The 21,756-nt window shown below is 44.3% G+C and overlaps 1 protein-coding gene across 2 annotated transcripts in view; it reads right to left on the bottom strand.

The window, feature by feature from the left end:
- Positions 1-21,756, bottom strand: part of nrap (nebulin-related anchoring protein) — a 114,444-nt gene that overhangs the window by 90,528 nt on the left and 2,160 nt on the right. For both annotated transcript variants that reach the window (XM_078223276.1, XM_078223277.1), the window contains exons 4-9: positions 20,847-20,951; positions 19,672-19,776; positions 19,429-19,533; positions 15,943-16,047; positions 3,436-3,540; positions 1,029-1,136 (exon numbers count right to left, since the gene is read on the bottom strand). In XM_078223276.1, the coding sequence (XP_078079402.1) occupies positions 1,029-1,136; positions 3,436-3,540; positions 15,943-16,047; positions 19,429-19,533; positions 19,672-19,776; positions 20,847-20,951 (633 nt within the window). The remainder of the gene's footprint in view (positions 1-1,028; positions 1,137-3,435; positions 3,541-15,942; positions 16,048-19,428; positions 19,534-19,671; positions 19,777-20,846; positions 20,952-21,756) is intronic.

Raw genomic sequence — 21,756 nt, 5'->3', positions numbered from 1 at the left:
CCTTAAATATACTCAATAAGGAAGATCCATAGCACTCTCTGGTAAAGAATTCCAAAATGTCTGAGAGATAGAGGATTTGAAATCGAAGGGTGTTCATATATGGAGAGCACACTAGATTGGGGCATTCCTGGGCTGTGGAAAGGAAGAAAGTGTTTAACATGTCAAAGGAAACAACTTTAGAAAGTGACTTTAGCACTGGGGGAAGCTTGAGAGTTCTGTTTGATATTAGAAGAGATGGTGCGACCAAAAATCATGGACCATGAGGGACAAAGGGTGGAGCCACAGGTCTTTAAATGACCAGACACAGATTATGCTGGCTCTTTATTGACCATACTGGAGGTTCTCCCAGTCTCCAAGCAGCGTTACAGTGGGCCACCAGACCAGCCGTCACAGAAGATCCGAGTTTGTATGGGAAAGCAGCAATTGCAAGAGTGTGGGAAACTCATCTGTCTCTGTTGTTGCCCTCAATCAGCAAGGAGGATGTGAAAATAAAGATTCTCTCTGCAGTGTTCCAGCCACAGCTCAGAAATTCCCTTCCCGAACCTGGCTGTGATTGGGAACTTAATGCTGGTAATCACAGACGCAAATTCATTCCAGTTTCTGTACGTGCAGCTCTCCATCAATTTCTGAGCATACCCCCTAATTCTGGAATATTGTCATTTTCACCCCATGTCAGAATCATAGAATCCCTGCAGTGCAGAAGGAGGCCATTCGGCCCACCAAGTCTGCACCGACCACAATCCCACTCAGGCCCTATTCCCGCAACCCCACATATTTACCCTGCTAATCCCTTGACACTAGGGGTCAATTTAGCATGGCCAATCAACCTAACCTGCACATCTTTGGACTGTGGGAGGAAACGGGAGCATCCGGAAGAAGCCCACGCAGACACGGGGAGAATATACAAACTCCGTACCCAAACCGGGAATTGAACCCTCGTCCCTGGCTTTGTGAGGCAGCAGTGCTAACCACTGTGCCACCGTGCCGCCCCAATCAATAGAAGATCGGCTATTTCCTCTCGTACTTACATCACTTGCAAGCTCATTAGCTCTCTTGGCATTGTAGTATGCTGGAGTGATCATCGCTGGGAAACTGCCTTTCCCTCTTGATTCCTCAGAATCAGCAGAGTACTCAGGCTACAGAAGTGGAAGGAAATTATAGCAATCAAAAACAAAATATCCCTAAATTGAAGGTTCTACTTAACCATCATATTATCTGGAACTTCACTGAGACACTCCAGAAAATCAACCTGATAATAAATGAAGGAATAAAAGCTTTCGAAACATTTTGTACATGAAAATCACAATCCCAAAACTCATACATGGGCATTCATTATCATAAATATGGGAGCCCAGCTCAGCTCACTGAAGGGCCACGGCTGGTTTTAGAACAGTTGTCCTGGGCAAGCTCTCAACAGTCCTGCTGAAAGTTCCGAGGAACTCAGAATGGGGTCTCTTAATGGCAATAGCAATGCCTTCCAAGAGGACAAATCAGAAATTTGCACAGAGGAGTCAGAAGAAGCAAAGAGCACGCATGATTTTTCTGACCATTCAAAAGCGATAAATTGGAAAATAATGCACGACTTATCAGAACTTGGAATGTGGACCCTTTACGGGTGAAAATCTCCAGTAAAGATTTAAGATTACTCCTTACACAGACACCTCTCCGAAACAGGCTCAGGCAGCTCTGAATTAGGTGATAAATAACACAGTGTTGAATAAAACTGAGGATTCCAAGACTGCAGGCACAAGATAGTATAAACTCTCGGGTAGAAATCACTCAGCACCTGGTTTTGGGTATAAGACAAGCAGAGTGACTTAATGCCTGCTTGAAAAAGGGAGGCCACATGAGGCTCTTTCCCACCTCCATGGGTAGCTCGCCCATTTGAAGAAACGAATACCGCACGTGCCTCACTGAGCTGCAGGTGAAGGTGGGTCTCAGTGGAGGGAAGGAGCAGCCATGTTGGGTCAATCGAATACTATACTGTTAGAGCTGGGGAGCACTCCTGCCTCTCCACTCAATGTTTTTGTTTCAATTAAAAATGTGCCATTTGGAGAGTAGTTGCCTCGTCAGCTGAAGCAGCCATTTACATCCAGAGCAGATTAAGCTCAGCTCCGACTGCCCCACAATATCCCAAGATATGTAAATGGTGGGCCTAGATATACATTGCGGTGGTGGAGGTGGCCCGCCATTGGTCCCTAAATGTGCCATCACAATTCTACTTTGCCATACCATGTGATAGATTGGCTAATTTTACCATCTGATGTCTGCAGAAGATGATATTGCTTCACATTATTGAAACTGGACGGCGCTTCTTTACAAGAAATGTTTATTTATGTGTGACTGCATTATGGTTGTTTGGTTGCCTAGGGACTTCTGAAAAACGACCTGAACCGACATTGGGTTGGACGTATTTCACACTACCTTTGAAAGCAGAATGTTAGCCCCGAAATTGGATATTAGAGCACCAGTTTTTTAGACATTGAACAGGATCACCAAGGTTCATTTTTAACCCCCTTTATTTTCATCACTATATATTTGTATAGATGTTCTCTGCGTTGAAGCCTACATATAGTTGTGTGTCTTTTAAAATGTTACTTTCAGCTGGAGAGCGATGGCAACAGTCCCTCATATTGGATGACTGTTTTACAGAAGGGATACTGATTCAATGATGAACTGAAAATAAATTTAGCTCCCATTAAGGAGGAATGTGGGGCACAGTAGCAAGAAAATAGGGGAGATGCTGGCGTAGTGACATTGTCACTGGAATAGTAACTCAGAGAGCCAGGGTCATGATCTAGGGACCTGGGTTCAAATCCCACTGCAAAAGATGGTGAAATCTAAATTCAATGAAAATCTGGAATTATAAGTCCTTCAGGGTCCTTTAGGGAAGATCTGGTCTGCATGTGACTGCAGACCCACAGCACTGTGGTTGATATTTAACTGCAAGCCATTCAGTTCAGGGGCAATTAGGGATGAACAATTTACACATCCCTTCAATGAATAAACAAAAATATTAAATATCAATCTTAAATGTTCTCATTTGTAATGGCTTTAATCAGGGCCATTGAGGTTGGCCTATTGGAATACGAACTCCCTGATGAAAGGGCCAATTGATGGGCCAATCAGGGAGACTTTACTTTGTATATAATCGAGAGTGTCAGTTCCTCTGGCACTCCCGAAGGTAGACTGCAGACAGCGCTCTGTGGACCGCTGTTGGAATTGTAAATAGAGTGATTCTGATGAAGGGACTTCTGTCTCCTGAACTAATTACATTATTCTTGATTAATGCTTCACATATTTTGTTCGCTAGTTGATTTGGAAATAGTCTTTTGTTAAAACAACAGGGAAAACATTTAAAAATGGAGGTGACCAAAGAAATGCAGAGAAGAGAGCTGCTTCAGCACTCATATTGCGTTTTGCTATGTGACCTACCTGACTGTACTTTACCGAATTCTCTCTTGTCATGGCCACTTGAGCTCCTGCTGCTTGGCTCCATTTCCCCTTAATGTTCTTCTCATAATCTTCATGGTATTTAAGCTGGCAGAGAAAATTGAAAAGAAAATGAGCAAAAGTATGTAATGTTAACAAGTGTAACATTTTCAAATAACCTTATTAGTGGCAGGCTCTAAAGATCCCTTTAAGGACTTCTGGTGTGGTACTGGGTCTTTGAAAAGATTATCCATGGTGTAGGCCTGAGGCCTACAGACAGAATTATTGCAATTTTGTATATTTGCATTTATTTCTGCTTTGCTCTCGAGTTAAAACCCACAATGAATATTTAAAGTCATTTTGTATTTAATCTCATTTGTAGACATTGACCTTAAACCAGCTGTGACTGTATTTTGATAAATTAATCAGTAGTGACCTGTTTTTCTAGACCTTGGGCAGGAGTTTCCAACACTCCCCACCTCCGCCCATGGTGTACATTGCGGAGGTGGCCCTCCATTGGTCCGTAAATGTGCCATTACAATTCTACTTTGCCATACCATGTGATAGGTTGGCTAATTTTATTATCTGATGTCTGCAGAAGATGATATTGCTTCACATTATTGAAACTGTACGGTGTTTCTTTACAAGAAATGTTTGTTTATGTGTGACAGCACCATCCTCAAATTGGAAACAAATAATTCTTTCAAATGTTAATAACAAAGCAGTGCAAACTTTAAGTACAATGTTAATGTTTCCCATCCCAATTTGGGAGCTAGAGGTCAATATAAATTTTACCGTAGTGTAAATAATAAACCAGATTTTAATAAACACAAACATACATGAAATGTCTATTTTAATTGTGAGAAAGACCCATCTTAGAAACGCACAACCAATTTTTCTTGTATACATCAATATCCTCTTACTATTGGTACAGATTTTCCATTGAAATCATAGAAACAGAATCATAGAATCCCTACAGTGCAGAAGGAGGCCATTCAGCCCATCGAGCCTGCACTCTGACCCAAGGGAATGCTGCATATATTTTTAATTTGCAAAGGAATTATTTTAGATGTTTTCCACAGTTAAGGAAGTTGTACAATTACATTTTTGCTGGCATCCCAGGTATTTGTAATGAATGTGTTGTTGAGATTTCCTAAAGTGAAAATATAGACATCATCGCACATCTGAGCAATATTAATGAACATGAAGAAACCTTCTATGCTAAATGTAACATTGAAAACTGGTCTAACTATAGCCATAGAAGAATATGAGTTCCATACTGAGCTAACCTTATATTTCAAGCTAAAGATTTTTGTGAAATTCCTCCACATTCATGAGCGCAATTTCCCCATTGTACATCTTATCTTCATATACATGTCACCTTGTCATTGTGTCACAACATCACAATCTTGAAAAGCTGACTTTGAACTATTACGTATACCTCAGCGAGGCCCTATCCCCATAACCCCACGTATTTACTCTGCTAGTCCTCCCGACGCTAAGGGGCAATTTGGCATGGCCAGTCGACCTACCCGCACATCTTTGGAGTGTGGGAGGAAACCGGAGCACCCGGAGGAAACCCATGCAGACACGGGGAGAATGTGCAAACTCCACACAGACAGTCACCCAAGGCCAGAATTGAACCCGGGTTCCTGGCACTGTGAGGCAGCAGTGCTAACCATTGTGCCCCCCTAATAGTAGGGCGTTGGGGAGAGTTACAGAACAAAGAGATCTAGGGGTACATGTTCATAGCTCCTTGAAAGTGGAGTCACAGGTGGACAGAGTGGTGAAGAAGGCATTCGGCATGCTTGTTGTCATCGGTCAGAACATTGAGTACAGGAGTTGGGACGACTTGTTGAAGTTGTACAAGACATTGGTAAGGACACACTTGGAATACTGTGTGCAATTCTGGTCACCCTATTATAGAAAGGATATTATTAAACTAGAAAGAGTGCAGAAAAGATTTACTAGGATTCTACCGGGACTTGATGGATTGAGTTATAAGGAGAGGCTCAATAGACTGGGACTTTTTTCTCTGGAGCCTAGGAGGCTGAGGGGTGACCTTATAGAGGTCTATAAAATAATGAGGGGCATAAACAAGGTAGATAGTCACTGTCTTTTCCCAAAGGTAGGGGAGTCTAAAACTAGAGGGCATACGTTTAGGGTGAGAGGGGAGAGATACAAAAGTGTCCAGAGGGGCAATTTTTTCACACTGAGGGTGGTGAGTGTCTGGAACAGGCTGCCAGATGTAGTAGTAGAGATGGGTACAACTTTATCTTTTAAAAAGCATTTAGATAGTTACATGGGTATGATGGTATAGAGGGATATGGGCCAAATGCGGGCAATTGGGATTAGCTTAGGGGTTTAAAAAAAAAGGCGGCATGGACAAGTTGGGCCAAAGGGCCTGTTTCCATGCTGTAAACCTCTATGACTCTATGATACGTGTTGTAGGTTACTAGATAAAAATGCATTGTAGAAATAGGCACTCTGACCCACAGGAATGCTGCATATATTTTTAATTTGCAACGGAATTATTTTAGATGTTTTCCACAGTTAAGGAACTTGTACAATTACATTTTTGCTGGCATCCCAGGTATTTGTAATGAATGTGCTATAGAGATTTCCTAAAGTGAAAATATAGACATCACCGCACATCTGAGCAATATTAATGAACGTGAAGAAACCTTCTATGCTAAATGTAACATTGAAAACTTGTCTAACTATAGCCATAGAAGAATATGAGTTCCATACTGAGCTAACCTTATATTTCAAGCTAAAGGTTTTTGTGAAATTCCTCCACATTCATGAGTGCAATTTCCCCATTGTGCATCTTATCTTCATATACATGTCACCTTGTCATTGTGTCACAACATCACAATCTTAAAAAGCTGACTTTGAACTATTACGTATACCTCAGCAGTCATCTGAGTTGATGTCTAACATCGAAGATAGGAGCGGGAGGAGGCCAATCGGCCCTTCGAGCCCGCTCCGCCATTCATCACAATCATGTCTGATCGTCAACTCAATATCCTAATCCTGCTTTTTCCCCATAACCTTTGATCCCATTTTCCCCAAGTGCTATATCTAGCCGCTTCTTGAATACATTCAATGTTTTGGCATCAACTACTTCCTGTGGTAATGAATTCCACAGGCTCACCACTCTTCGGGTGAAGAAATGTTTCCTCATCTCCATCCTAAATAGTTTACCCTGTATCCTCAGATTGTGACCCCTGTGCTTTTCTATAAAAGGGAATTGCTAATAATTTCCAGTTAGGTTAGACTGAGAGAAGAAATAACAAGAATTCTGCAGTCCAAATAATGTTTTGAATATAATTCTGGGATGGAATTTTCTCATCTGAGACTAGGTCCTGTGATGGGAGCAGGAATGTGGAGTGCATCCCACTGCGGAGAGCAGCGGGAAACCACGCCATGCATTCCGACCTCAACCTCACTGATTATGCCCCCAGGGGATTAACACCGCATTCTGTGGTGGGCCAGGCAGAATCGCACGGGTCCCGCCATCAAATCTGGGCACCATGTTGAAAAGGTGCCCAACATCACTGACCCACCATTGAAGAAAGAAGATGGATCTCCAGGAACACCCCCTCAGTCACACTAAAGATCCACCTGTAGATGCTCCCCTGACCCACTACTGTGGTGTTCTAGGGTCCAGGGTTGCGGGCGGCCTCCATTCTGAATTCCCGAGGCAGTCCCGGGCAATGTTCAGGTGGGAGTCAACATTGCACGGCACTTGTTCCAGATGTGGGACTGGTCTGATTGAGCATCACAGAGAATCAGCCGTGGAAGATTCCGGTCAGGCTTTCATCTACGTCCCATTAGCGGGATGCAAATAAGTTTCCTCCGGCCTCCAATGGGTTTCCCAATCTGCCATGGGGAGCACCAGCAGAAAAAGATCCCGTGGGAAGTTCACACCGGAGTAAAACGATTGTTTTAGAATCCCAGCAAATTCTCAACCCCCACCCCCCACCACCTCACACTTAACCCACCAACAGTGCCACAGGAGAATTCCACCCCCCGATTTCAAAACACACCTATATTAGCAAACAGGAATGATGTGGGAATGATATGGTGATATAATTTATAGTATCTAAATAATAGGCATGATCTGGACAATCTCAGATTGACATAGACCAGTGGAGATAGAGTTATAAAAGTCAGCTGACAAAGCCAGGGATCTTTCAGAAGACAATCAAAACAGCCTCTACAAATTCCTAGAATTACAGTGTGCATTCCCAGTCAGTGAGATAAACACTGCCCCGTTACTGCCGATTACGTTGGTTCGAAGCCCTGGTTATCAGTTAGCAAGTGTCTGGACAGAACCAATGGGATAGTTCATTTTTGTCAATATTTTTTAAAAATGTTTTGCATTGGTTGCAATTATATTGCATCTTTGTTGAAACTGAAGAGCAATGAAAGGGTCCATCTGTGTCTCATCATACCTCTGTGATGTACTTTGGCGTATTTAATTAGTCACTGTTGTTGATAGTCACACCACCTGCCAGAACTCAATGCATGCTCAGTGGGAAAATTACTCTTGTCTTGTTTTTAACATAAACCATTATAGAGAAACTCCTGGACATCTGGCCCAAAGCAACAATTAGTTGCATTGACATATCCTTCACTGTAAAATAAAGAACTCCAAGCAGTTCACTAAGGCTTAGGGGCAGGATATCTGGGTGGCACGGTGGCACAGTGGTTAGCACTGCTGCCTCACAGCGCCAGGTATGCAGGTTTGATTCCAGCACAGTAAGAAGTCTATTAACACCAGGTTAATGTCCAACAGGTTTATTTGGAATCACGAGCTTTTGGAGTGCTGCTCCTTCATCAAATAAACCTGTTAGATATTAACCTGGTGTTGTGAGACTTCTTACTGTGCCCACCCCTCTGTCCAATGTCGGCATCTCCACATCATATCTGTGTGGAGTTTGCACGTTCTCCCCCTTGTCTTCGTGCGTTTCCTTCAAGTGCTATAGTTTCCTCCCACAGTCTAAAGATGTGCGGGTTAGGTGGATTGGCCATGCTAAATTTCCCCACAGTGTCAGGGGACTAACAGGGTAAATATGTGGGGTTGCAGTGGATAGGGCATGGGTGGGATTGTCGTCATTGCAGGCTCAATGGGTTGAATGGCCTCCTTCAGCACTGTAGAGATTCTATGATTATATTCCCCATGGGCTTCAGGTCCCTGATGTCAGGGTCAAATGGGGTTAGTAGCCTGCCCCTGTGGGAACAGTTGATTTATCACCAGATTGGTTAATTACTGGCCAGAGGATGGGCTTACCTTCCAATTAAGGATAGTGAGCAGGCTCTCAAAACAGGAGGGCCAATAGGAGGCCCTCAATAAGGAAAGCAGCAGCAGCAGGCTAACTTTTCAGGTAATTCTAAGTGAGGGCATCTCCATTTGAAGCACTTGTCCTCCAACGTTTCATATTATAGACTCAGCGCTTGGGCTACCATTGGGGAGCCCCTTCACAGGGAGGCCTGCAGGTGCAGCTGCAGCCAGGCAGGTGGGGGGAGCCTTGGAATCTGCCCAGAGCACTGGCCTCCTGGGCTACAGACAGGAAACTTCCTTTCTGCAGCTGAGATGGTTCCCAAAACCCCCAGGTGCCTTCATGGAGGTCAACTGGAAAATTCCAGTCAGCCACTGACAGTAGGCCTTTTTGACAGCCTGATCTGTCTTCCTATCTCTTACAGGTGAATGAATACCTACTGCAGAGACCCCCTCCCCCCCCAACCCCCTCTCCCCATCTCACTCCTGGGAAAATGACCCAGGGAAGGATGTTGCCAGGGAATAGGCATGTTAACCAGTGGTACAAAACTTCATTCATGCCTAACTCCGCACCCACTATCAATTGGGCCTAGAAATTTAGCCCTTAGTCAAATGGGCACCAAACAAAAGAAGGGGATAATGAGAGGGATTACCAACAACTTAATAAAGAAATTCTTAAAGATAGACAGGGAGATGGAGGAGCAGAAAGCTGAGGGAAAGAATTCCAAAACCTGGACTCAGGTGGCTGAAGACACAACCACAATCAATGAGATGATGGCACGACTTAGTAGAACAGAGAGTTCAGGATGGGGTTCAGGCCTTGATGAGGTTCCAAAGAAAGTGAGGGGGTAAGTCAGAAAGAGATTAAATATGAGAATTTTAAATAGGAAGTGTTAGAGAGGCAAGGAGTCAATGTAGGTCAATAGGAACTAGGATGATAGCTGAATGGAGCTTTTAGCAAGATTGGGTATGAGCTAAAGGTTATTGTGGCAGTGGCACAATTGGAAAGAGTTGAGAAGGTTTGACGTCTTGACAATTAGGGTCAAATTCCTGGAAGAGAATGGACGCTGTGCTAAGTGTTGATTTATATTTTGTTGTCTAGATATTTTAGCACAATGCCAGAAGCATTCAAATTTCCTGTCTGGAAGCTAAGATTCATTGGAACCTGTTGAACTAATGCATTATTGAGCAGGCAATCAAAAATCACCTGCAATAATACTGCTAAACTGCCATTTAACTGGATTGTATGTGTATATAATCTATTTTAGATACACACACACACATATATATATATATATATATATATATATATATAGGGCGATATCTTATAAACAAAATGGCAAAGCGTAGGTTCTTGTGTGAAAAATGAGGTGATTCCCATCAAAGGCGCCAGCGTGTTTTCAGGCCAAATCTTATGCCTCATTAGTAATGATTTTTATGCCCACGAGTTTCACGCCACTCCAGCGGCAAGTTCCCTCTGATTCGCCTGCCCCACAATGACTTAACTGCTGCAAGCTCACAATACCTTTCACTGTATACTAATACATGTGACGATAATAAATCTAAATCAAATCAAAAGCACTGAGGAGCTCCATCTAAACAGTTTCCCAGCACTTCAATAACAACTGCAGGGCATGTCACGCAAGTCGGCAGCACCATACTTTTCGCAGGAGAGCCCTCACCAGGATACTGGATGGAATGGAGCAGGGGTGGGACACACTCTATCCCTGCCCCAGGAGACGGCTTTCCAGCAGGGTCACCACCCCTGTTTGGGATGCAGTGGCAGCCCTGGTCACTGCCAGTGCGCTCCAGAAGAGGACGGGGCAGCAGAGTCAGAAGATGATGAATGATCTTCTTTGCTCAGCCTGGGTAAGTCTCCCACTGGACCCCCTCGCATCCCCAACGCCTTTCTCTCATTTAGCCACCTTGACCTTTGCCAACACCAGGCACCAGATTCCCCACTCCTTCCCACAATCACCATGGTCCCCCCAGTAGCTCCTGTGCTCCTCACACTCCAGCTCCCACCCAAGCTCCACACCTGCCCCTCATCACCATCTTAAATATTAACACTCCCACCTACACTCTCTTTCTCTCTATGACATTGCAGGACAAACTCAACCAGGGATGAGTGGGCGCAGCCAGCTGGAGTCATGCCCAAGCTGAGAACTCTCACACATTTTGAGGAGCGAGCCCTCAACCTCACCGGGGAGGAGGAAGAGTGTGCCTGCACTGCTGATGAAATGGAGGCAGCAGAGAAGCGTGAGAATCCTCAACACACATGCTGTTGTTCCTCAAGTCTCAAGTGAGTAATCAAAGTTCCCTCCCTATCCCTTGTAATGCACTGATGCCATGTCTCTTCTCTTGCAGGCTAACTAGTGGAACAAGCCAGACCATCCTTGCGCTCCCTAGACCCACTGGACTCCAGCAGCTCAGAGGGGGACTTCTCCAACCCCATTGTTGAAGAGGCGTCACAGCTGTCACCCACACCCGGCACCAGCGCAGAAAATTGCACCTCGGTGGGTCCAATAACTCAGCAGGCTTCTGGGTCACTCACTAGTGAGCACCTCAACAGCTGAAGATTCACAGCAGGTGAAGGCAGGAATGTCCCAGGGAACCAACACTCTGAGGGATGCTGGAGCCTAGGACTTGGTTGGGCCCCCTTGCCAATAATGTGCCCTTGGGCCCTGTCGTCCTAAAGCTGCTGGAGCTGTAAAGGCAGAGTCCCGAGTATTCGAAAGAGATGACAGCAGCCCTCCTCGGAGTGCAAGGCCAACTGGAAGAATCCCATCGCCTTCTTTCTGAGGAGATGGTGTCGTCACTGCAGCGCACTGATACCAACACTGCGAGGCTGGTGTCTGCAGTGGAGACCTTGGTACAGAATGTACAGTCCATGGCAGGAAATGTCCGCACCATGGTGCAAGGCTTCAACTGCATGATGCAGGCACTGATGGGAATCCAGAAGCGTCTTCGCCAGAGGACAGCTGGACCTCTGGATCTTACTCCAGCTGCCCCTCCATCCCATGGAGGAGCACAGGGGTCCCCCGGAATACAAAAGGAAGAGGATCAGCAGGAGTGCAGCCCGGGGCCCACCAGCCAGGGGACTCTGGGTGTCTCCAGCCCATGTGACATCCCCCTCCCTATGAACAATACACCTCCAGCCCGAGGAGGGAAGCAGTCAAACGTCCGTGCAGCCCGAAAGCCAGCCTGGAGCCTCAAGGTCCCGGCCCCCCAGAGGACACCTGCCAAGGTCATCTCAGGCAAAAGGGCGTGGAAGTCAGCAGGCCACCTCAACCTCAGCTCTAGATTCTGGGGATACACCCAGGCATAGCGGGAGGGTCAGGAAGATTAAGAAACCATCAGCACTTAGTGGGCACCGGTGAATATGGGAACTAGTGTAGATAGGTCACCATTTTGTTTTGAATTTTTGGCAATACATTTCACTTCATTCACTCACAGAGTCTCCAGCCTGTCTGTTCATGCCACCAAGTTCAGGGGAACCACCGTGCTCACCTGGCACCTCATCCCAGTGGAGTGTGAGAATGGCAGTGCTATGTCCCTCCTGCCCTCTTGCCAGTCCCCACTAAGGAAGGGCACTCCCTCAGCTATGATATGGTCAGGAACCCAGGAAGGAGGACACGGGAAGCGCTGTCTGCATACCAGCCTTCACAACCTCTTTATAGCAAGGGGCACCCCGACATGTAGGGAAGGTAAGGCCTGTAAGTTTCCCCTCTAACCCGTCTCCCTGAAATGGTCATTCTAGGACCCGCACCCCCTGGCTCCCAGTTGAACTTCTGTCCCTCGGTGCAGACTCAAAATCGCCCCCAATGAAAATAAGGTGAGTGTGTATGTGCATATATATAGATATGTGTTTACAGTACAAGAGCCAAGGAGATTAGATTATAATTTGCTATTATTAGTATTTATATTTATATAGAACAGTGGTTCGGCCTGAACTGAGTATTGTGTCTAGTTTTGAATGAGACACCTTAGGAAAGATGTGAAGGCATTAGAGAGAGTGCAGTAAAGGATGGTTCCAGGGATGAGGAACTTCAGTTATGCGGACAGATTGGAAAGGTTGGCACAGTTTGCCTTAGAGAAGGGAAGGTTGAGAGGAGATCTGCTCGAGGTATTCAAAATCTTGGAAAGTCTGGACAGAGTAGATGGGGGAGGAACTGTTCCCACTGGTGAAAGGATCAAGAACCAGAGGGCACAGATTTACAGTAACTGGCAAAAGAAGCTATGGAGAGAAATGTCTTCGCACAGTGAATGTTTAAGATGCAGAATGCACTGCCTGAAGGTGGTGGAGGCAAGTTCATTCCGGGCGTTCAAGAAGGGATTGGATTATTATCTGAAAAGGAAGAATGTGCAGGGTTACAGGGAGAAGCGGGAGAGTTGCATTAGTTCAGACTGCTGGTGTAAGTGCGACTGACTGAATGACCTCCTTCTGTGGTGTAACCACTCTAATTCTAGGATTTAAAACATTGTAAGAATCCAGTTGTAAAAGGAAAGAAGAAAAATTCTGACATAAATCCAGCGATGATGATCCACAGCTCATAATAGATGGCACGAAGGTTCAAAACAATGTTCGACACGGAAAAGGAATGTGATCATCCAGCAACCAGAATGTTCAGCAAGCCTTGGAGACTATCATTCAGGCCGTGAACACACGGTCAGTAATTTCCTTTGTGTTAGAACAGTAGAAACCGAAAGAATATGTTTCCAAGGCTGCTTAACTCAAGAGACAATTGCTCGAGTGAGCAATGGAAATTTCTGTGAGAACACAAGATGCAACACAGGCAAACCGCCTAATGTTTCAGAAACCATTCATTCCATTAAGGTTAAAAGGTGCTAAATGTGATGTTATTAATAGACAGAACCTAAATTTGTCCAGTAGTCTGCTGCAATTGGAGCACCAAATGATGGAAGATATGCGAGGTCAAGTGCAATTAATGAACAAGAGGGCGGAACAGTGGTTAGCACTGCTGCCTCACGGAGCCAGGGATCCGGATTCAATTCCAACCTTGGCTGACAGCCTGTGTGGAGTTTGCACTTTCCCCCTATGTCTGCGTGGGTTTCCCCCCGGATGCTCCGGTTCCCAGTCCGAAGATGTGCAGGTTGAGCGGATTAGCCATGCTAATTTGTCCCTTAGTGTCGCAAGATGGTGTAGCTTAGGAGGATTAGGGGGTAAATGTCTGGTGTTTTGGGGACAGGGCAGTGGGGTGGACCTGGGTAAGGTACTCTGTCAGAGAATTGGTGTAGACTTGATGGGTCGAATGACCCTCCTGCACTGTAGGGATTCTATGATGGGGAATGGCCCAGAATGGCCGCAGACTGATTATCATTGTTTACTATGCAGTAGAAAATAATCCATGCTGTTGACTGAAATAGACATTAACAAATATTCTTTCATTTATTACAGATTGTTGCCCTTACAGGAAAAACTGAGGTAAAATAGGCAGTGCTGAGCATCAAGAATATGTACACAGTCAAGGTCTCTGGTTTGATAGCCATTCACATTGTTGACGATGTACAAGTTATCATAGAATCCCTACAGTACAGAAGGAGGCCATTCAGCCCATTGAGTCTATACCGACCACAATCCCACCCAGGCCCTATTCCTGTAACCCTCATTTACCCTGCTAATCCCCCTGACACTTGGAATTGAACCCGGGTTCCTGGCACTATGAGGCAGCAATGCTAACCACTGTGCCACCCCTTTTTTTTGAGGACAGAATTGTGCTTTTGGTTTGCACAATCATTGTACAAGCTTTATTTGTGCAAACATGTTTCAGCAGATATAAAACTATTCCAGAAAATATGCCATCTCTTGTCTGGGCACTAACATGTCTAACATTGCATATGTAGTTACCACTCTTTGTTCTTACAGATATGCCAGATGATTAGGAGCAGCAACACAAGACCATTTCACTATGAAGTCTTACCACAGCATTCTGTATTATTTAAAACAGTTCTTACCAGAGGCTGTTGGTAAATGCAAGGAAGATATACAGGTCGAATCATTTCATGTATCTATTCCTCACACTTAGGATGTCTAATTTTGCAGCTTTTAATTCGACCAACAACATAATACTGTCTTTATAAGAGCATGATGTGGAGATGCCAGCGTTGGACTGGGGTAAACACAGTAAGAAGTCTCACAACACCAGGTTAAAGTCCAACAGGTTTATTTGGTAGCAAAAGTTCTCACCTGACGAAGGAGCAGCGAGCGCTCCGAAAGCTAGTGGCTGTTGCTACCAAATAAACCTGTTGGACTTTAACCTGGTGTTGTGAGACTTCTTACTTTATAAGAGCAGGTCAGAAGCTGGATATTCCGGGATGAATAACTCACCTTCTGACCTTCCCAATGCTTGTCCGCTATCTGCAAGTCACAAGCCAGGAGTGTGATGGAATACTCTGCATTTGCCTGGTTGATTGCAGCTCCAGCAACATTCAAGATGTCCAACAACATTCAGCACAAATCAGCCCGCTTGATCAGCACCCCAGCCACCATGTTAAATATTCACTTTCCTCCACCACCCCCATACCATCTACACGATGCACTGCAAATAAATCGCCAAGGCTTCTTCAAAAGTACCTCCAAAAACTGCCACCTTTAAAAGGACAAAGGCACATGGGGACACCGTCACTTTCAAGTTCCCCTCCAAGTCACACACCACACCACTATGAAATAATATTTCACTCTTCCTTCATTATAGTTATGCCAAAAGCCAGGAAGCCCATCCCACGCAGCACTGGGGGAGTGCCTACACCACACAGACTGCAACAGTCCAAGAAGGGAGTTCTCCGCCACCTTCTCAAGGACAATTAGGGATGGGCAATGAATGCTGGCCTTGTCAATGATGTGGACAGCCGGAGAATGATTTTGAAGAGAAGTAGTCAGTACACCCACAAGCAGCACCTCAGAAGACTTGAGGAAAGTGTCACATCTCATCCTTCAAATAATATGTTACATCAGTCTGAATGGATCACTGCTTATCAGTTCAGAGCAAGTGCTAGCTGCCCATGCAGCACCATTGGAATGGCGAGAGGAGAGGGTAAAGTAATGCAACAGTTGCCTCAGGATGGAAAAGGGATAAGGGAATTTGCCGAGTAGAAAATAGACTGGTTTTTTTTAGGGCCTCCCCTGCAGTGTTCATTCTAAATATAAAAACTCCATCTCTTAAAATGATCTGTCCAGCAACAACATGATAAAATGTACTTACATCACTGGCCAGTACTCCTCCTGCTTTGGCATGTAGTAACTGCGGAGAGTCCACCACTGAAGAGTACTGTGAAATGTACTCTCCCTGCCCACGTTTATACTCCACCTTCAGTAATTTAGAAATACAAAGATGTTGTTGTGAGAGGCTTCAACAACTAAAAATAGCAAGCATGAAATCCGAAACTTTTTCACAGCTGATTATATTTATCGCAGATGAACTGAACAACCTTCCAATCATCATCCAATCGCTAACTCTTTGGCAATCCTGTATTGTCTTCAAGTGAATCTGTTTGGCATGAACCCGGCCCAGGCTTCAGGCTTGAAGGTCAGTGAAGGAGAATGAATAATGTTTGCACAAGCTGATTTGGTTCGCCAAGTTTAACACTGGGTACGATTGTCATTCCTACACAGGGTCAGAACTGAAGTCGCACCAAAACATCAACTAACGTGTAAGCCATGCATCTGGGAACATTACAGCGGCTGTAGCTGTGTCTCAACATTCTCGATCAATTAAAAGCATCTGCAGAAAATGCCAGTAAGCAAGTTTACTTTCCATACAAGACCAACTCTGCACTTCTCACTCTCTTTACTGTTGGGGAATGCTCGCACCACTGGAAGGAGGATTGGTTGACACACTTGGAGAAGGAGCCTGCCCCACAGCCATTGCGCGCTGCTCGTGGGCTGAACAAGCTGACAGTGGGACTTCCATCGCTCAGTGGACAGGACGTCCCACCCTCACCAGCAGCGCCAGAACTCAGTAAGGAGCACTGTCTGGATAGGAGGAGCTGGGAAATACGTGATGGCTGTCAGAGACTGGAAAATCCAAGGCTTTTGTTTTCATTCATTTACGGGATGTGGGCATCGCTGGCTGGACCAGCATTTATTAGCCAACCCTACTTGCCCTTTACAAGGTAGGTAGTAGTGAGCTGCCTTCTTGAATCACTGCAGTCCCGGAGGTGTAGGTACACCCACAATGCTGTTAGGGAGGGAGTTCCAGGATTTTGACCCAGTGAAGGCACGGCGATATATTTCCAAGTCAGGATAGTGAACTCCAGGTAGTGGTGTTCTCGGGTATCTGCAGCTTTTGTCCTTCTAAGTGGTAGTGTGTAGTGTTCATGGGTTTGGAAGGTGCTGCCTAAGGAACCATGGCGAGTTCCTGTAGTGCATCTTGTAGACAGTACACACAGCTGCCACTGCTCATCGGTGGTGGAGGGATTGAATATCTGTGGAAGGAATAGCAAGCAAGCAGGTTGCTTTGTCCCCAACAGTGTCAAGTGTTAGGATCCCAGGCCAGAACCTCAAATTATATTGTGAAGCTAGACTAGACCCCAACAATTTTGCTATTTTGGCATAAATGTGAAGATAGGATGTTCCCTTCCAGGAGTAATTCCGCTGACAAACTTGGGATCTTTATAGTGAAACAAACTTTATTTAATAACAGAGTTTAAATCTAACTCTAAATAATGAAGCAACTTAACTATGAACAGTTGAACAATATTTAAAAATGAAAGGAAGCAACTTTATTTTCTAGCTTATGACTGTTCCAGTTCCAAATAAGCAACATTCCTCTTACAGACTTAAAGGCCACTTTAAATATAGTTACCAATCACAAATATACTTGCTATAATAAGTGTAGACAGCTTTGCAGTTTTCAGAGTGATATAGAGCTTTCAGAGCCTGCATAATTCTCCTAACTTTAACCAGAACCGGATTGCTTCAGTATCTGATGAGTCATACATGATGTTGAACATTGTGGAGTCATGAGCAAACATCCACATTCCTGATGGAAGGAAGCTCATTGGTGAAGCAGCTGGAAATGGTTGGGCTGAGGACACTATTCTGAGGAACTCCTGCAGTGATGTCCTGGAACTGAGATGATTGACATCCCATCACCACAACCACCTTCATTTGTGGTTTGGCTTTGTCCTGATTCCCATTGACTCCAGCTCCTTGATGCTGGGCACCTTTCATTCTTTTATCTGCCACCATGCCAAAAACACACCCAGCAGGGACTGTAAATTCCAGCCCAATATCTGAAAGCATGTCAGTTCCTGGAGTATAAAATAACCTGATAGAAAATCTCTGACTTTGCCAATTCCATGCCAGTATGATTGATTTTTCGTGCTCCCAGCGAGGCATCATAATTAAAGTCATGCAATTCTTTGTTTTAGATGTAGCAGCCTCAGCTTGCTGCTTGTAGAGCCTGTTTTCAGCTAGCTAATTTTCTATCGAACCCAATGAGTCTTCCCCTCAAATCTCAAATGCCGAACTTCTCAAAACAAAGAACAAAGAACAATACAGCACAGGAACAGGCCCTTCGGCCCTCCAAACCTGCACCGATCATGTGTTCCTAACTAGACCATCCGTTTGTATCCCTCTATTCCCAGTCTGTTCGTGTGGCTATCTAGATAAGTCTTAAATGATCCTAGTGTGTCTGCCTCAACCACCTTGCTTGGCAGTGCATTCCAGGCCCCCACCACCCTCTGTGTAAAATACGTCCCCCGCATATCTGTACTGAACCTTGCCCCCCTTACCTTGAACTTGTGACCCCTTGTGTTTGTCATTTCTGACCTGGGAAAAAGCTTCCAACTGTTCATCCTATCTATGCCCTTCATAATTTTATAAACTTCTATTTGGTCACCCCTCAACCTCCGTCTTTCCAGGGAGAACAACCCTAGTTTACCCAATCTCTCCTCATAGCTACTACCCTCCATACCAGGCAACATCCTGGTAAACCTTTTCTGCACTCTCTCCAAAGCCTCCACATCCTTCTGGTAGTGCGGTGACCAGAACTGGACGCAGTATTCCAAATGTGGCCTAACCAACGTTCTATATAACTGCAACATCATATGCTCAAACAGTTTCTGAAGTGAAATGTTTTAACAATGTATACCTCATCAAGTTTCCATTTCAAAGTCCCGGCAATTATAAGCTGCATCTTGTTAACTTGCAGAGACCTATGATGTGACTTGAACTCCATAACCACCTTTAAACTCTTACGCAATTAATCCAAGTAAAATCAATACTTAGATACAAATTTACACGTGTCCAACAATACTTTGAAGGATTTAACAACATAAAATAATTCGTTTCCATTAATTTTGAGGGCTGGTTGCTTTTAAAAATTCTTTGCTTTTGCATTTCTTTTTCTTGAGTTTGCCTGTGACACGCACCATTCGAGTCGAAATGGTGAGCCAAATGATTCTATGCCTCTCCCAATGTCATTTTGAATGGGTTTCTTGGAAATGTATGAGATAAGTCTGGAGATGACAACTCCCAATTTCCCTCCCTCAGTGTGTGTAAGTGACTGGCACTTACTGATTGCCTCCCAGGATGATACAGGTCAGATCTGTAGGCTACTGAGGTAACTTTATCAAATGCACAACACACGTTGCAGCTACGCATGATATTGTCAACAACTTATTAATTAAACAATCAAACCATTTACCATTGAAAATTTAAGCTAACTTGGTCTCCGTTCACTTACGTCACTGATCGCTTTTTGGGCCTGGGCAACTCGTACAAGCTCTGGGTTTGTAACACAAGCAGAATACCAACTTTTGTCCTCTTCATAGGCAGCCTTGTAAGCATGCTGTAATGTTAAAAATGGGAGTCCCACTTGAATAAAGTACAGAGGTGTTCTGTCATCACGTTAAGCATAATTTTGAAACAGGCAAAATAAATAATAAACTACAGTTAAAGAAAACAAGAGAAAGTGGTCACATGCTACCTTGCTGACAAGTTCCATATTTTTCTGTGCTTGAAGAATAGAGGGCATATCTGGTGGAAGGTGATATGATTCCTTTGCTTCATCCCATGCTTTAGTATACTGCACCTGAAAACCAGAGCATTTGAGTTCAATGATGGAACTTATTTGTTTATATTTAAAAGGGAAATCACAGAGAGGTAAGAAGGGAAACTTTCTTGAATGGAGCAAGTAACAGAAAACTATAGTGGTCCCATTCAATTATTGTCTTTCATACCACAGAGGCAGGATAACCTTACCTAAACCATAATGTTATTTTTTTAAATCAAACTTGTCATTAAAAATGCTACATGTAAATTTACTGTGATCACAAGTCAGCAACCCGCTTTACATTTCTTCCAGTGTTTACTTCCACTGACTGCAGAGGGCCTGAAGATCCATTGAGATGTAGGCAGCACGGTGGCACAGTGGTTAGCACTGGTGCCTCACAGCGCCAGGGACCCAGGCTCGATTCCCAGCTTGGGTCACTGTCTGTGCAGAGTCTGCACGTTCTCCCCATGTTTGCGTGCGTTTCCTCCAGGTGCTCTGGGTTTCTTCCCACAGTCCGAAAGACATGCTGGTTAGGTACATTGGCCATGCTAAATTCTCCCTCAGTGTACCTGAATGAGTGCCATAGTGTGGCGACTAGGGGATTTTCACTGTATCTTCATTGCAATGTTAATGTAAGCCTACTAGTGACACTAACAAATAAATTTAAACTTAAAAAATGTACCTGCCCATATGTCTGCCATTGACTCTGCAAAGGCTTGCTGCGTGATTTGGAGGCCCTCAGTTTAGGAGCTTCTCAGCATAACCCAGCTACTGACCAAAAAGGGCCTCACATCTGCCCTTCCTGATCTCATCAGGACATACACAAGGTTTCAGAAAATATTTGAGATATGGGAGCACCAAGCCATTGCCCCCTACCACACTCGATCTCTTATACTGATGGCTTGTAAAGGATGTAATATTGTAAAGGATGGGCAGAGATTCCGCCCCACAAGTTCAAATCAGAATCTATTTGATGACAGTTGTCATGGCTTCCAACCAAAGTTATGGCAGAAGTCTGAATTCCCATGGAATCTCAGGGCCATAACGTAATTAAGCATCAATTGTGTTGCATGCTGCATTTTATTACACAAGACCTTGAGGCTGCTTACCTTACTCGCAAGTCGCCCAACCGTGCAGGCATGTTCCAGTTGCTTCGACTTTATATCCCAATGAAAAACTGATTTGAATTTTTCGGCTTCTTCACGGTACTTAATCTAAGTGCAAAATTTCAGTGGACATTTTATGATGTTGAATTTTAGAACGTACTGCAGTACTTGGAGGGATCAAAGCGACAGTAATGACATGATTGTCTCATTCACTATATAACTTTCTCTTCATTTTTCCCATCCTTTTTACTGAAGTATCTATACATGATTATCGTGCATTGTTCTTTGTCTAGTCATAGAATAATAGAGTAACTGAGCAATACACACGAAAAACAGGCCTTTCAGCCCAACCGGTCCATACCAACCATGGTGCCCTCCCAGCTAGTCTCAATTGCCTGCATTTGGCCCATATCCCTCAAATCCTTTCCCATCTATGCACTTATCCAAATGCTTTCTAAATGTTGCTATTGAACCTGCCTCAACCACTTTCTCTGGCAGCTCATTCCATAAACGCACCACCCTCTGCGTGAAGAAGTCAGACAAGCTCAAAGTGAGATAGTTTCACATCGAGGGCAATAGGAAAATTATATCACTAGCTTCTCAAAGTATTTGTTAAATTCCCCTCCTCAGATGATAATGCTATCAAACTGGATGAGGAAAGATGAACTGGCTTTACAGAAAAACAGAGTCATTAGGGGCAGCATCATTTTGTCCATCTTATCAACACAATAAGTGCATCATGGTATCCCAGGAAGTCCAAATATTGGCACTGCAGAGCAGCAAGCAGCAATAAATATATTAAAGAAAGATTGGGTTAAACAGTGTAATTAAAGAATTGCTATCAGTAGTTATATTCACTTTGACTTTAAAGTTAATTTATCAACTGTTGAAAAATGAAGTGTCGTAACTTTAT

Source organism: Mustelus asterias, chromosome 11 (genome assembly GCF_964213995.1).
Source record: "Mustelus asterias chromosome 11, sMusAst1.hap1.1, whole genome shotgun sequence".
NCBI lineage: Eukaryota > Metazoa > Chordata > Chondrichthyes > Carcharhiniformes > Triakidae > Mustelus > Mustelus asterias.
This window is presented reverse-complemented; position numbering and strand designations above follow the sequence as displayed.